Source organism: Solanum pennellii, chromosome 8 (genome assembly GCF_001406875.1).
Source record: "Solanum pennellii chromosome 8, SPENNV200".
NCBI lineage: Eukaryota > Viridiplantae > Streptophyta > Magnoliopsida > Solanales > Solanaceae > Solanum > Solanum pennellii.
The window spans coordinates 29,890,036-29,906,049 of NC_028644.1; the positions used below are offsets into that span (position 1 = coordinate 29,890,036).

At 35.3% G+C, this 16,014-nt stretch overlaps 1 protein-coding gene across 3 annotated transcripts in view; it reads left to right on the forward strand.

Moving 5' to 3' along the window:
* Positions 1 to 2,519, forward strand: part of LOC107028190 (dnaJ homolog subfamily C GRV2) — a 58,297-nt gene extending 55,778 nt beyond the window's left edge. For all 3 annotated transcript variants that reach the window (XM_015229233.2, XM_015229235.2, XM_015229234.2), the window contains one exon: positions 1,835 to 2,519. In XM_015229233.2, the coding sequence (XP_015084719.1) occupies positions 1,835 to 2,041 (207 nt within the window). In that variant the 3' untranslated portion in view covers positions 2,042 to 2,519. The remainder of the gene's footprint in view (positions 1 to 1,834) is intronic.
* Positions 2,520 to 16,014: the final 13,495 nt, after the last annotated feature.

A 16,014-nucleotide genomic window follows, 5' to 3' on the forward strand; every position in this document is an offset into this window, starting at 1 on the left:
GGTGTAAGCTTACCTCTAGGACGAAATCCTAGCCAAATCCTTCACTTGAATTTTTGAGAAGATTTTAAAATTTTTTATGGGTTCCGGGAGTAGGAGGTGTAATTTTAGTGTTGAAATGGTAGGTTTCAACACCAAAGTAATGGGGAAGAACTACCTTAAACGTGGAAGGAGTTGGAGGTATAGAGAGGGGAGAGAACCTTCAAAGACGTGACCAAAACATATGCCCTTTGTCTCTCTTCGCAATCGTAAAAATATTAGGGGTCAACCATGGAGCCAACCTGTGGCCATGGTTAGGGCTTGTCCTTGAGCCTTGAATCCAACATACTGGACGCGGTCACAACAAGTGACTCTGGGAACAATCAGGGCATTTTGGCACGATTGGAACCGTTGGTCACGGTAGTTGGCTATTTTGCTACGTCCCCCTGGAATGATCATAACTCCTTGTAGGAAGGTCCAAATGGTAAACAGTTTGGACTTTGGAGTGTTGGAAACGAGACTCGAAGACCTTTGATTTGATAGGTAATTCACCACATAAAAGTACATATTCTGGAGACGTAAACTTGTTTGAAGTTGGACCTGGTTTGACGTTATTTGATATATTAGTCTGTGGCATAGCTTCAAATCCAACATTGTGCTAGAGCTTACTTTACACCTTTAAATCACTTCCAACACACCTCCTACACCTATTGTCATGACCATGTGATATGGTACTAGTCTGTATGCCTTTTTTTGCACTCTAAAGCATTACTTCTAGTTGTTGCTGCACTTTAAAGCGTTAAACCGTTTTGCGCTTTTGTCCGTTGTCCAAAGTACATCCATGCCCGTCCTAGTCTGTTTAATTACTTTTTGACTTTAAAATCCTAGCGTGTTCCCATGCTCCTGTTTTGGTTTGCATTTCGATACTTTCTACCTTAGAATTTATACGGTGTTACATTATCCCTCTCCTTGTTGTGCCTGAGATTGTGTTGCATGTGGAAATAGTGTGGGGAGCCTTTTTTGGCCTGTTATTTAGTGTTTAGCCCATGTTTTTAGTATTGAGCAAAAATACTCATTTTTTATTTATAATGAATATTGAAGACCGTTTTACCTTCTTCACAACAACAATCCATCGTTACTTCTCTTTTTTTCATCTACCTCTCCTTCACAGCGACACACACACACACTCTACCTTGTTAATCTTTGACACACTATATATAAGCACAAACAACTCATTCCACTGGAGAATTGGGGAAATTATCAAAAGCATAGACACATATGCATTCTACCAGAGAAAATCCATTCATATCCATTGATCATTTTCTCTACCAAAACTCATCACTTCTCCTACGTAGAACCATTGTTTCCATATTACCCTCTTCCCATTCTGGATTGCAAAAGACAGTTGCATCTTCATCCAAACTAGCCCATCTGGGTTCGTGGCTGCATAGAAAATTTCGAATTTGAAATACTATTTTGTCATAATTTATGGTATGTCTAACTAATATATGTGTGGTGTTAATTCGCATAATAATGAATATTTGAATCAGTAGAAGATATAAGTCATTTATCCTAGTTTTGGACATTTATTAGAAGCAGGTGGCTGAAGAAGAGAGGAAGAAGATAGCTTTTTCAACATATAATGTACTACAAAAGCACTTGACCATTTTGAAAGTACCTAAAAAACGGCTGAAATTTAAGGAGTGGGGTTAAAAAAGGCTGTTTGTGCACTTTGCCCGAGTTACATGTAGTCAGGACCAACTCTTACTATCACAAGAAGTGTTGAGAGATTGTTGTAAGTGAGAGGTCGTAAGATGGATCTAATGAAGCCAAGTTTGTGATCAACTTAAACTTGCAGGTTTGGAGTGCTTATAAAGATCAGAGACATGATTTATTTCTCCCGTCAAATGCCCAATCTGCAGCTGCTGGAGTTGCTGGTTTGATTGAAAATTCTTCATCCAGGTTGACATATGCACTGACAGCTCCTCCAGCGCAAACTGGTCTAGCTAAACCTCCTGTCGTGACGACATCTGAATCAAATGGCAAGCAGGATCAAGTTTCATAAGATGAAAAGTTAGCCATGATACATACGTCTTGCTGAAGTATTTCAGCCAAAAAATTATGCTGCTCCTCTTGTTGGCACTTGGAAGGCATGCATTGTCCTTCCATGGGGACAATTTTTTATTTTCAAAGAAGAGCTTCTTCATGTGATCCCCCCCTCCCCGGCTTTTGGTCTTCATCTTGTATACAGTTTTCCCCACCACTTCTAGCTTGCTCTTATTTTGATGTCATGGAATTACGGAAGAGGTCAAATTAAAAGCAGTACATGATTATCCAATGTATAAGATTAGCAAAACATCCTGTAAATTTCTTATAGTACTAGTAGAGTTCATTTTGGTGAGTTTTTGTGCCTCTCAATTGTTTTACAACTGACCTGATTCACAGAGCTTTTCAAATTAAACATGAAATTTACGCCTTCCGCTGAGTTGACATGGTTGTAAATAGCTCCCCCAACTTTATATTGAAGTTTTAATTTTTAGTGAGATAATTGTTCTACGTTATTTTGTAATGATTAGCTTTGTAAAATAACATCTAATGGAGTTGGATGAATCCAAAACCCTTGTTTAACAACTCTACCGTGGATTGCAGGATAAATTCCTGGGAATCCAAAAACCTAGGCACATTATGCAATGCTTGAATTTGAGTCTTTTTTTACATTCTCCAAGAATGGGAGTATGTTAAAAGTTCGTGCGCTTGTAATCTATTCCCTTTTTTCATAGTATATCAGGTGGAGACAACCACAATTTTTTTTTCAAAGTATAAAATCTCGACAGATGTACCCTATGTTACCTCTGTTACATTAGCAATGCTTTCTGGCTGAACTCACCATACTAAAGACAGAATATTATTTGCTAGTGGTGACATTAGCAATAGCTAGCTAGCATGGGAGATGATGAGAAAACTGACTCGCAAATTACATTCTATATGCAAAGAAGCGGACCTCAGAAAGTTTGCCTGTGTGTTGTCTTTTAGGCATCCAATACTAAACACTAGTTTCGGCTCTTTGAAAGCTTGGTGCTTCATGCCTAAGTTTCTTATTGCCCTCGTAATTATAATTCATCTCCTTACGTATAGTTCCTTCATCGAATCTACAAATTTTGAAAAAAAAAGCTTTGATTATATTTGGGCATAATACATATATTGGATCCTAAACTTGGCTTCAAATTTTAACTTTGACATCCAACTTTCATAATGCACAAACAATCACTTTAACTATCCAACTTTCAAATAAATAAAAACACATGGGTCCTACATGGCACAATACACGTAAGACACCACGTAGGACAAAAAATGACATGTTGGATGACATGTAGGACATGTGTGCCTATTTGTTCAACTTTATACAAGTTTAAGTGTCTACTTGTGCACACCCAAAGTTGAAGCGCATAAATTCGAAGCCAAAAGGGCATATTTATGTATTATTTCATTATATTTGTGTTACACCTCAATCCCATTGAGACGGACATATACCCTATGCTCTATAGACTTAGAGAACCAATTTATAACCTATAATTATCACGCAAGTAGCTATGACAATCATGAAGCTCTAACAATATGGATGAGCTACATTGTTAAAAACCAAAAATCCATATAAATAGACCCAAAATATATATATATATACATGACTTGGCCGTTGAGGTCACAATTACTAAGGAACCAAATATAACTTAAACATTACTCTACAAAACCTCTATAAGATAGCAAACTTAGGTTATGTAACACCTTAGAATCTAGTATAGTAAGCTAGGGGCTAAATGCTAGGCATGGACTAGAGAATTGGACCTTGGCACCCTCCATGAGTGCCCACACGGGTCGTGAAAGGCACCATGACTCGAGGTGGTGCCCATGATGCCTAGGCAGTAGCTAAAGAAGGTTTCCTACCACCCATGAGATCTTAGATGACTCGTGGTGGTCACCGCGGATCGTGGGACCACTTGGGGAGGTGAGGCAGTAGCTTCACAAAACTGCCCAAAATAAGGGCCCTCCCCACGAGCCACTAGACGGCTCGTGAAAGCCACCAGGGGTCGTGGGAAGGATTGTGGTTGTTATTTAGATGTTAGGGGTTAATGGGAAGGTTGCCTAGATACTGTATCATGACCACGAGAAGCATCACGGCTCGTGGTACGCACCATGCCTCGTGGAGCTTCACGTGAAGGGCTTTTCATTAGACTTAGAGTGTAGAGTCAACTTCAAATGGTCATATCACGTAGCACAAGACGAATTAGGTGTGCCATGAGCTAAAAAGTTATAGTTCTCTGAGTCCTCTTTTCAATGCCACCGAGTTTGCCAAATTTGGATCTCGGGGTAAAAAGTTATGCCTGAAATACTGAAGTACTGTTAGGCTGAAAATTCTTCACGACTCGTTTGACGGGCCGTGGTGATGATGACGATCTATGAAGGCGTCCATCATGCCATTTCGGTAGTTAACATTCACGTAACTTCTTGGTTTTTTTTTTCAATCATTTTAATTCAAATTTATGTCATTTTTCCCAAGCCTAGGACCCCTATTTAAGTTAATTTAACCCCAGAACTCACTCAGTTAAGTCATTTATTCCAAAATCCAAATTAAGACCCCCACAGTTCATCTTCTCCAAAATATTTCTCTCTAGAAGTTCCGAAAGAAGAAGAATAAGAAGAAGCGAAGGCTAGGGCTTGAAGAACCAAGGTCTTTCTTCTCAAATTTTAGGGGAAACTCCATTAAGGTATGGTGGTTTTTCATCTATGGGTAGTTTCCACCCATAGAGTCCCTTCAAAACTTGGTTTTTAAGATTCCAACTTCCCCCAAAACCTAGGGTTTCAATCTATGTCACGAGTCTTCTTCCAAAATATTTTCAATTGTTTATTTAGGTTGATTATGATGAATAATGATTGGCTTAATGGAAATTTTGATTGTGATGAAAATCCTCTATGGACCCATGATTCCCCATATTGCTAAATCATGAATCGATGACATCGTTGGTTGATATTAGAAGTATGTGAATTGATCATCTTTATGTCAAATTAGTTATTAAATCATGAAGGATTCCCCCAAGAACACATGAAACCCCCAATTTTCCCAGTTTAGATCTTCAAGTGTGGGTATTGTTGTATGTTGGCTCAATTGAGCATTTAATGATTGTTTATGATGTAATTACATGACTTTAGTATGATTATGTATGCGTTGTTGATTAATCTAAGATTTTAGGGTGAAATTGATACGGTCAAGGGTTATGTCATGAAAGAGGCAAATTGAGGGTTTAGATGCGACCTTCTAAGATTAATGAACTTTTTTATGAATTGTCTTCAAATAGATAACCTGGATATGAATTACTTATAAGCAAAGCTTGTAGATATGAATAAATTAAGTTAGGGCTTATATGGATTATGGTTGAGTAGTATTGAGATCAAGTTTACTTGATGCTATATTACTATAATTGGTTAAGAATGAAGCATGTGGATGGTTTATCTTTAGAGTTAAGTTTACACTATGACCATGTGAGGTACTGCTTGAGAGTAATGCTTGTAGTATGAACTATGAAGATGACTCCTAAGGCAAAAAAAGATAAAAGCTAAAATGAATGAGTTGTTAATGTTGAAGCTTTAAGAAGGAAAGTATTATGCATGTTGAATTGTATATGGTATTATTGTAGGACTTTGCCCACATGACCTATAATATGAGCATATGAGTGTATACATGGAATGAATGGTATGCTTGAAGTTATGACTATATTTATGTCTCAATGTAGTGAATGCTACATGTGTTGATTGCATTATTAAATCTTTATTTCCCCCTATCCAATGTAGTAATTATAGATGTTTAGATTGAGTCAATTCATAACCTTCAAAGGAAAATTATTAGGGTTTGTACATGTTGATAAGAATTGTGTATGAGCTTATGATTCACTTAGAAAGTGAAGATCCTATGACTATTGTGTAATAATGGTGTGGCTGCAAGATCATTCGTCCCATACCCTTACATATGACTATGCATGAAATGTTTATGAATATGATAATATTGTTGTTGTTTCATTCTAAAGATAGCCACACACACCCCATGAATGAATATGACTATGATGTGACTAAGGTGTTGTTGAAAGGCTAATTCTTATATGCACTTTCACACATGACTTTGTATGATATGTCTATGACTTTGATAGTATTGTTGTGTCGAATGAAATTTTATTCTCATGAATACACTATGAATATGACGTGAAAGGTTTACTCACATATTGATGATTATAAGGTTGAAAGGACATTCTCACCTAATGAATTATGAGCTATTATGATATTATGTTGGTTTGAGTGTCTAGTGTATTCTTTCATGAACATGAACTTAAGTAAAGACTTAATATGAATTCTAAAGGGAACTATGCTTAGCATCAAGTGAATATGAAAATGAAATGGAAGATTTTACGCTAGAAAGTCTGGCTTCCCAAAGTAAGTTATCTCATGAGTTGAAAACCTTTTACTTTAGAAAGTCCAGATTTATAGTAGCAATCTTCTTTTCCCATAACTATGGGCCCACATAGGTCTTTAGTTAATGGATCCACCTAAAAGCTAATATATTAGTTCTACCTTACGTAAGCAGGACACTTCTTTTTGGTGTGGGGGTAAGACACCGGATTCCATGTAGCTCACATGGTCTATGTCGGTTAAGGCTATATTTCCCTACATGATAAAAATATGAATTTATGACAAGAACATTAGTTATGAACTATGGTTCCTCAAGAGGTTCTACATAGTATGAATGGAGGTATGAGACTTACTTCATGCATTGTACAAGTACACTTTGAGAGTGGGCATGATATGTTTCTCTTATGACATGATGATTATGAGATAAGGTGTGCTTAATATGAATTATGAACATGAACTATACTTATGACTTCTTAATGAGCTTTAGTTAGTGTGAGTGGAGGGTATGTGACTTCACTTATACATTGCACAAGTAGACTTAAAAAGGGTTATGGTGTGGTTTCCTTACTCTACGAAGATATATGAATTTATGTATGCATGACATGGATTGTTGCTATGAGTAATTTACTTATTACAAGTTATGAACATGAATGTCTCCTTTTCTATGAGTGTTGGCTATGGATAAGGTCAAGGTATGTTATGCATGATTATGATGTCCTAAAAGTGACACTTAGTGTAGATGGGGTTATGGGACCTTATTTATACATTGCACAAGTGTAGCTTATGTGATATTTCTATCATGATGAGATTATCTTGATATGTAATTATGTATGTGAACTATTTCTTGTAAAGATTGGAGTATGCATTATGTTTATGTTGGAGACTATGCTTGTGATTATGTTGATATCCTTTATGTTATGATGAATTGTACATGGGTTGTCTTATGAGCTACATTCTCCAACTATTTCAAAGATGATGTTCAAAATTGGAATATAGCATGGTTTTAAATAAAATGTCCCCTTTTGCATGTTTTAAGGATTTTATGCATGCTTCCATACTTAGTATATTTTGTGCTAACCCATATGTCTACATTTTCTGTAAGTGTAGGGTTTGAAGATATTGGATTCTTCCCTCATGGCTGGGACCATAATAGATCAAGAAGAAGATGATTGTTGAGTCCTCATAGTTTTTAAGGGCTTGACCATATGTCCTTTATGTCTTTCTTTTATGTTTTAGATTTATGTAAGGGCTATGTCCCTAAGATTGTATTCAAGAGTTTTAATCCAAGTATTATAAATGGTTTGAGACATGGTGTTATAAACTCTCTCATCTTATAAAAAACTTCTATTGTAAACAAAAGTTTTAAATTTTTGCACTTTTCCCTATGTTCTTATGCTATGATATGATATGAGGCTTTTATGAGACTTTTACGAGTCTTGTACGTCATGTCACATCTAGGTGGAAGCCTTGGGACGTGACAAAGTAAGTCAAGATAGGCCCGTCCTACCCTTACCTACTATAAAACACCAAGATGAATCTACAAAAGACTCGATAAAGCTCAGAATCAATCAGGAGCTCACCAAAAGCACTTGAGTATCGTATGCTCCTATCGAGGAGATCTATTACCTGGAGTACATGTACATGTGGCATGAAACACACCATCCCCCATAAGGGACGTTAGTAAAAAGAGTATACTAAAGATGTAGGAAATAAAGTGATTAGATATAAACCAAGAGCTCAAATGAAATAATGTATCAATGTGTTAATGGCTAGATAAGAATAAAAAATCACCTTTTAATTATCATTGTTATGTACATAACATTCCTTTTTCTTGTCATGATCTGTGTAAGGCATGCCATACAAATGACTAGTTGATCAGTGGTAGAAAATGATGACCCGTGCTAGACATTTTCTAATCGCTGGGTCGCTGTCCTTATAAATATAAATTGGAATCAACCCATGCAACGCTTTCTCCCCTTGGATGCTACCTATATACACAAAATTGAAATTGAGCTATGCTAGGTTTTTGCCTTAGGTTACGACCCATAATGTCACGATCTAAAATACTCCCTAGATATGGTGTATAAGACCTTGATAGGCCCTACACAAGACATTTGACATGAACATAACACACTATAATAGACAAAAGTAGAGAATCTCATATAATTAGAAAATTTGACATAAAAGCGAAAGACTAAACGTAATCTTGACAAGACATTCTACTACATTAAGAATTGGTTAGGACGTAACATGCACACCATGTACAACATCCAAAAACTCAATACATATGAAAAATATAGTAAATGTTACATGAACCTACAATCATGAGGATTCACCAAGTCTTCAATCTACTAAGCAATCCACTAGTCAGAAGTGGGAGGAGGAGGATCTTCAGACCCTACATTAGTGAAATAGAATAGTGATAAATATGCATTAGTACATGAAATGTAGTAAGTATGATAGATATGCAATAATACATAAGACATTATCATAAGGAGACATAATTGAAAACATGATGAGCGTGACCAAGCTAAACATAACAAAATTATTTAAAGAAGAACCATAACTCATGAACATGATCAATACATCTTAAAATCATAATGGAAGTTTTATAAAACCTTTGAAAGACAACTTAGGTTTTTTGTGAGCTATTGACTTTAACCAACAATAGACCATGTGAGCTATACCATGTAATCTGATGTAATTCTCATGTATACAAGGGAGAGTTTACTTGACAAGGTAGAACTTTGTATTCTGGTTCATATGCTATTTGTGGATCTAATAGCTAGGTAATGGCCTACAGGCACATAGTTTGGAGGTGAAATGATCTGATGAACCCTTCTAATTGCATGAGTTGGTATTCTGAACGTTCATACTTACCTCTTTGTCAACTTAACCCTTAAACTCAATAAATTAAACACCTTAAACCCCTTTGACCGTTGACCAAACTTATGTGACAACTTAATTACTAATTTAGCATACACACATGATTTCACGTAAAAAAAAAGGGCGTGCAAATGAAAATTTAGACTAAAATAATTAAAATAAAAAGGAAAAAACAATAAAAAGAATAAAAATAAATAAAAATTAAAAACTTCAGTTTTTCTTCTTTCCCAAACACTTCCTAATTTCTTTTCCTTTTTCTACCATTAGTCTATCACCCTCCCTGTTGTTCCACCACCCAATCCCCCATTCCATAAATGTTCATTTTCTCCTTTTTATTTTTTCATGTTTTCTTCCCCCAAATTAGAAATAAAATCGTACAAAAAAGTGAGAACAAAATGAGCAAAGGAGAATCGAAAATATTGGTGCAATATCCAAATTCGCGGAAGAAGTATGTCTAGTGAGTATCTTTAGTGCTCCATCTTTAAATTTGAAGTTCTTCTTGATTTGTCTTTCGTTTCTATTTTTTAGAGTTAAGTGACAAAGATGAAAAATAATTGTTGAATGTCTTTATGAAATTAGATGAGATATGTTGTGTAAAATTGTATATAAATATAAAAATATATAATGAAATGCTTTAATGGTGATTCATTAGAATCCATGGATAAAAAGATTTTACGAGTGTTGGTCAAGTGACGTGAGATGAGGATAGAGTGAAAAAGAAGAAAAAAATAGTTTATTCTAAAAACAAATATTAAATGACATGTCATATAAATCTGATGTGGATGATGACATGTGATTTTTAGTGTGGGTTTGAAGGTTACACAAAGCCAAAGGGATTTAAAATTGAGTGTAAGGGTTCAATTGACAAATAGTTGAGTAAAAGAATTAAAAATACAAATGCATAAAAGTACAAAAGTGTATCAGACCATTCACCTAGTTTGGAACTAGAGGTTGCTACTAGATACTACCCTATTTGAGCCTCCCCTCAAGTTCTTAAATGCCAACGGAATAGTTAGATTCATAAATATGTCATCATACATGAAAAGTACAATTAAGATAATAATCTAAGCTTAAAACATCATGGAGTAACTCATTATATCATGAATGATGCATGCATGAGAAAATCTTTCACTAACTGATGATCTCTTAATACGTGAGAAAAGACTTTTACAATTTCATTGATGTTCATATTAAAGCACCTAGATCATTAAACATTTCTTTCATAAATGAAGCACATCTCTAGTGACAACAACATTCATAGATTCATAACTTCTACATAAATTCATGTATTTTAATAGTTAATAGTCAAAATATTGAAAATTGGATGGGTTATTGTGAAATATATTGTAAAGCATGTAATTGAGCCAAAAAAACCATGATAAAATAAAAATTGGACAACTGAATCGGCACAATTAGAAACCATGAAGAATTGAATAAAAACCTAATAAAATTAATGAGATTGAACTTGGAGAACTGATAAAGATTGAGAGATTAATGGATGAATGAAACCCCTCGAAAAAATCCTACATACCTTGCTATTCAAATACCAAAACAAATGGTAAAAATGAGTCTTGATCTTGAAACCCTAGCTTCTTCATCTTTGGCACTGACAGCAATTTTTTGAAGAAAACCTTGGAGGGGATTTGGGATTTTGAGGGAAATGAGAGAGTTGGGGAAAATTTTAGAGTTGAAGGGCAGTTATATGTCTTAAAAAATAGGGGTAAAACAACGTAGTATAGGCATTTAATGCATTGGGAAAAACCGAAATACCCTTTATAATAACTACCCAATGGCTTTTACTGTTTGGACCTACGATGGATAGAACTTCCTACGATCCGTACTAGTCAACTGTAGAACCATATTTAAAAGCCAAATTCACCTTACTTCCCACGATAACTTTCTAGGGTTTTTATAAATTCCTATGGTATTTAGAACCCATCTGTAGAACCAAAGCTCAAATCAAAATTTCACCTAGTTTGGAACACCCCTACGAAACCCATCTAAGGTTTGTCAAAAATCGTATTACTCGCATGTTCACTCGTTTGTTAAACCTCCAGAATTTGAAAGTCCAAAATCTCAACCTGATTCCTACGAGTTCCATATACAACCAATAAAACCTTTACAAACCACAGATTCTCGTAGGACACAACCACTAGCCCAAAATAAGGCCTTCCCTTTCCAACTTTAGCTTTCCAATTTTCTAGGTGTTTAAGTTGTAGATTTGCACTAATTTAAGGTCTATTTATCTCAATAATTAGTGTTTTTAATGACTAATAGTTTCCTTATTCTGATTAAATGTTGATGATTTGTAGCTTATGAAGGAAATTGGACAAGGGAAGGATTGATGTTTGGAAGAATGGAAAAAATGCCAAAAAAAGTGTAAACCATACATGTAGATCTCCTAAAGAGAAGGAAAAATTGCCAATTGAGCACGAGCTTGCCCAAAATAACAATGCATAACACTTGTGTTTATCAAATTAGGTCAGCAGACTCAAGTGGAGAAGGCGAATCACCAAATGAGAAAGACAATCTTGATGAGCATCACCAAAAATGACTGCATGGAAAGAAAGTATTGAATGCTCAAAAGGAGAACCAAGGTGGTACTTGACGGTTCACCTAACATGAATGTATGGCTCAATCGAGTTTTCCTACTATGGTTTTAAACACATGAAGCCTCGAGCATCAAAAGGTAAGCTAAGGAGCAAAATTTGATGCGCAGAATGAGTTTGGCGAGCTCAACTAACATCGTTGATTGAGACACATAGTGGATATTTGAGAAATTATAAATATCCCAAAGGAGAGATATTATATATCATGACATAAAATAGAAAATATCATAGTGTGTGAAGAGTTTATAGCGAGAAAATACTTTACCTTTGAAGAACATTTTTCTAGGTTTTGGGGTTTTACAACTTTGTGCTTGAAATTGACAAATTGAAGTCGAATCCAAAGTAGGTTTATTTGTATTGCTTAATTTCATGTTACTCATGGTTTCTTTCATGGAAGGTATAATCTCTTTACTTTTTTTGATGAATTGCTAAAACCTCAAGATCTAAGGGCGCAATTATGGGGTTGGGTATTAATTCAATGTAGTCGTATTGTGCAGTGCACTGTTTTGCTGTTATCTCATGCATGAATTTGGTCTAACTAGCATGGGGTTTATTTATGGATTAATTTTCAAACTTAATTCCTGGGTTAATTTGGAAACTTAATTCCTACTTCCGATCTCCGGTTGATGCTCGAACGAGATTAATTGGAGTGGATAATTAGTTTGATACTAGCAACTTAGATTTGATGTTTGTAACTTACTTTAAAATAAAGGTTATGGGTTGGGTCTATTTGCCTTTTCTTGAAAGAGAATATAGTAAGGAATTGAGTTGTTTAGATTGACACTTAGATGAGACCAAAATGAGATTCAATGAATATATGCTTTGAGATAGAAAGATGATTAGATTTAATAAAGATGAATTAGCCATTCATTAATATTCATCACCATGGAGAAACAAATCACCCCTATGTGACATCGATTTCTAATCACAAGACCCCTAGATTTCTTGTCAACTCTTGAAATCTTCAATATTTTAGTTTAGTTTCAATAATGGATAACCAAAGCTTTATATAAACTTGGTGGAAGTATCCACCATCTTGTTCTTACTATTGCAAATTAATGATCATAAAATCTAAAATCTGTTGATAGGAATTCTCCGCGATATACCACTCTTTGTGGGATTCTACCCCAACTCTTCATTGAGTTTCATTGACTACGACTACTGTACATTTTAATGGTATTAAGAAGGACATTTGAGCGTTATAAAAAAATGACGTTGCTGCCAGAGAATGGTAGTTGAGAATTCTAATAAATAAATTAGATTATTTTGTTTAGTTGTAGTAAATTGTTGTTTGGTGTGTTGTTAGTTGATTTGCAGGTTAATTCAATGAATGACCATGGAAGTGACAACAATAGTCATTATGGAAAAAACAACAACATGGGTGATTTGAATAATATGCACATTAATATCACTCAAATCATGGGATACCTCCCACAATCGGGAGGGTTGTGCTTCACATCACTAGAACTATGATACAATTGCTCTAGATGAAAGGAGTTTTTGGGGGCCTAGAATCCCCATGAACACCTTAGTAGTTTCATGGATATAAGTGGACCCTTCGTATTCAAGAAAATATCTTGAAAGTCCGTAAGGTTGATGTTATTCTCGTTCTCTTCAAAGGGAGAGGCTATAAGATTGTTGTCAGAGTTGCCAAATGATTCTATCACTTCGTGGAATAGCTAAATGTGGCCATTTTTTAGAGATAGATATCACTCTCATAGATGGTTAAACTTCGAATCCATATCCTAATTTTAAAGCAATGTAGTTGAATCTCTATATGAGATATGACTGAGGTTCAAGAAGTTGCTTTTACAATGTCCAGCGCATGGTTGGCCGGAAAATTTTCTTATTGCAATAATTTTGTTGCAACCTTGTTTTAGTCAATAAAGGTGTGGCTGATCAGTTAGTCCAATGTGGACTAATGAGACCATAAGATATGGTTGTACTGTTTCTTGATGATATGACTAAGGTTAATCGAGCATCGCATACTAGATAGGACGAAGTTTCTACTATATAAGTGAGTTTAAGCAAGGAAAAAATCGAGAAGGACCATGAAAGAGATGAAAACATATCCAAAGTGAGGACCCAACTCAGATTTTTATCTAGATATTTCATGGGAGGTGGATGATACGCTTAAATTACACCTCCCTAAAGAAGCATAAGCAGTCGTTATCAAGTAAAGAACCCAACTAGTAGATGGGGTCGATCCCACAAGAAAAATGTTTTAGACTTAACTTTAACCCACAATTATATTTGTTTTGTCAAGGTCTTTCCAAAACAATTAAATAAAAGGGGGGGGGGGGTTGGAAACAAATTCTTTCTTTAGTATGGTTATCAAGTGAACAAAAGTAGACTTTGGTTGTTATTTGGATGAGAAAGTAACTAGGGTTTTTGTGTTTCCCACAGGTTCATAACGCAGTATTCCTAGCAATACCAATCTTTTCCTAGTGTAGTACATGCAAAGTGATAATTTAGGTATCTCTAAATCCTTGGTCTGACATCTAGAGAATTTCACCCCGCACCTTGTCCGGCTACGTGTGTATAATTTACTAATTCTTACCACTACCTCATATTAGACATCATAATCGATGTATGACTTAGTTATTACTTTGCACAAATCTCACTAGTCTATTAGATAGTATAACACTAAGTCTATTTGATAATTCTTTTCCTATTAACTACCTCCTTGGTCCGACAAGTATCAACAAGGCAAGTTCTAACATTGTGCACCGTTAAAAAGACTTTTAAATAAAAGAATTATGAATGTATGAAAAAAATACTATTCAAGAATTGCTTAGTTACTAGTCATACTTTGTTAATCTCTCATGGTTCCAACCACCCCAGTTGTGTATTTAGTTACCCATGTTAGCAAGATCAAAATTGATATTTTTAGATGAAGAAATCATAAACTTACGTATCAAGACGAATAAACCCAGAAATTTCAACACAAACCTTAAAAAAGAATTCGAAATTCGATAAATTGGTAAAGTTGCAAAGAACAAATCCCAAAAGCAAGAACTAGAAAAAAAGTAATAATAACCACCCCCCAAAACGAGGTTTCTATCCCATAATTATAGAAAACAAAGTCTTAATGAAAAAGAAATTCAAATAAGGAAAGTTTTATTCAGGTACACAACTTCAATCGATGAGACAACTGACCGTGGTTTAATTCCGATAGTCAGGACTTAGAAAATATTTTGCATTCCAGATGGCACCCTCTGTGAATCAAATGATGAAAAAACAACATGGTTCGTCTATCCATCTACGATTCGTCGATGCTCCTCCGTAGCTCCATACTTAGAATCTTCAAATATCAGGTACTAGAACCCTCTCTGAATTAAATGACGATTCACCAGTATGGTCCATCGATCAATTAACGGACCGTGAATGGCACTCGTGGTTCCACACTTCGTCAGACTTCTATGATTTTCTACCAATGCCAGAACTGATCATCTACGATTATCACCTATGGTCCGTCGATTGAAAGATAGACCGTCGATTGCCTTTTTTCCGTTATCTTCTTCGTTTTCTGCCTGAACATATTTTTTGCAAAACAAGACACAAAACTTGTTAAAACTAATATAAAAACGATCTAGACACACACAACTCTTAAGTGAAATGCATTAGAAATATCGTGAAATCACGGTACATCAGTGGAACCAAGTCGATAAATGTGATTGGAACAGATAGTGGGCAGTGCCTGAATGATGCCAAATTTGAGAAGTTCAATATTTAGGAAATAATTTTCTTTTGGAGGGTGATGCCGGGGGGGGGGGTTCCAAAAACAATTACCAATGACAAAGTGGGCACCAAGGTTAGAATAATGACAGAGATGGTGGTTTGAATGTTTGGAGGGGTGGAAATTGGAGAGAGAAGGATATGGAAAAAGATAAGTACATGCCTCCCATTTTTGTCCATACCGTAAAGAACTAGTTGGTCCAAAAGGAAGCCGAACTGAAGACATGCTTGCAAGGATCTACAACAAGGTTGAAGGGTGTGATAAAGTGTTGAATAAATTGAAAAATGACTTTTCCGCTTTATCTACAACACTAACTTCTTACTCAGTTTCTATCAAGAATATGGAGAAATG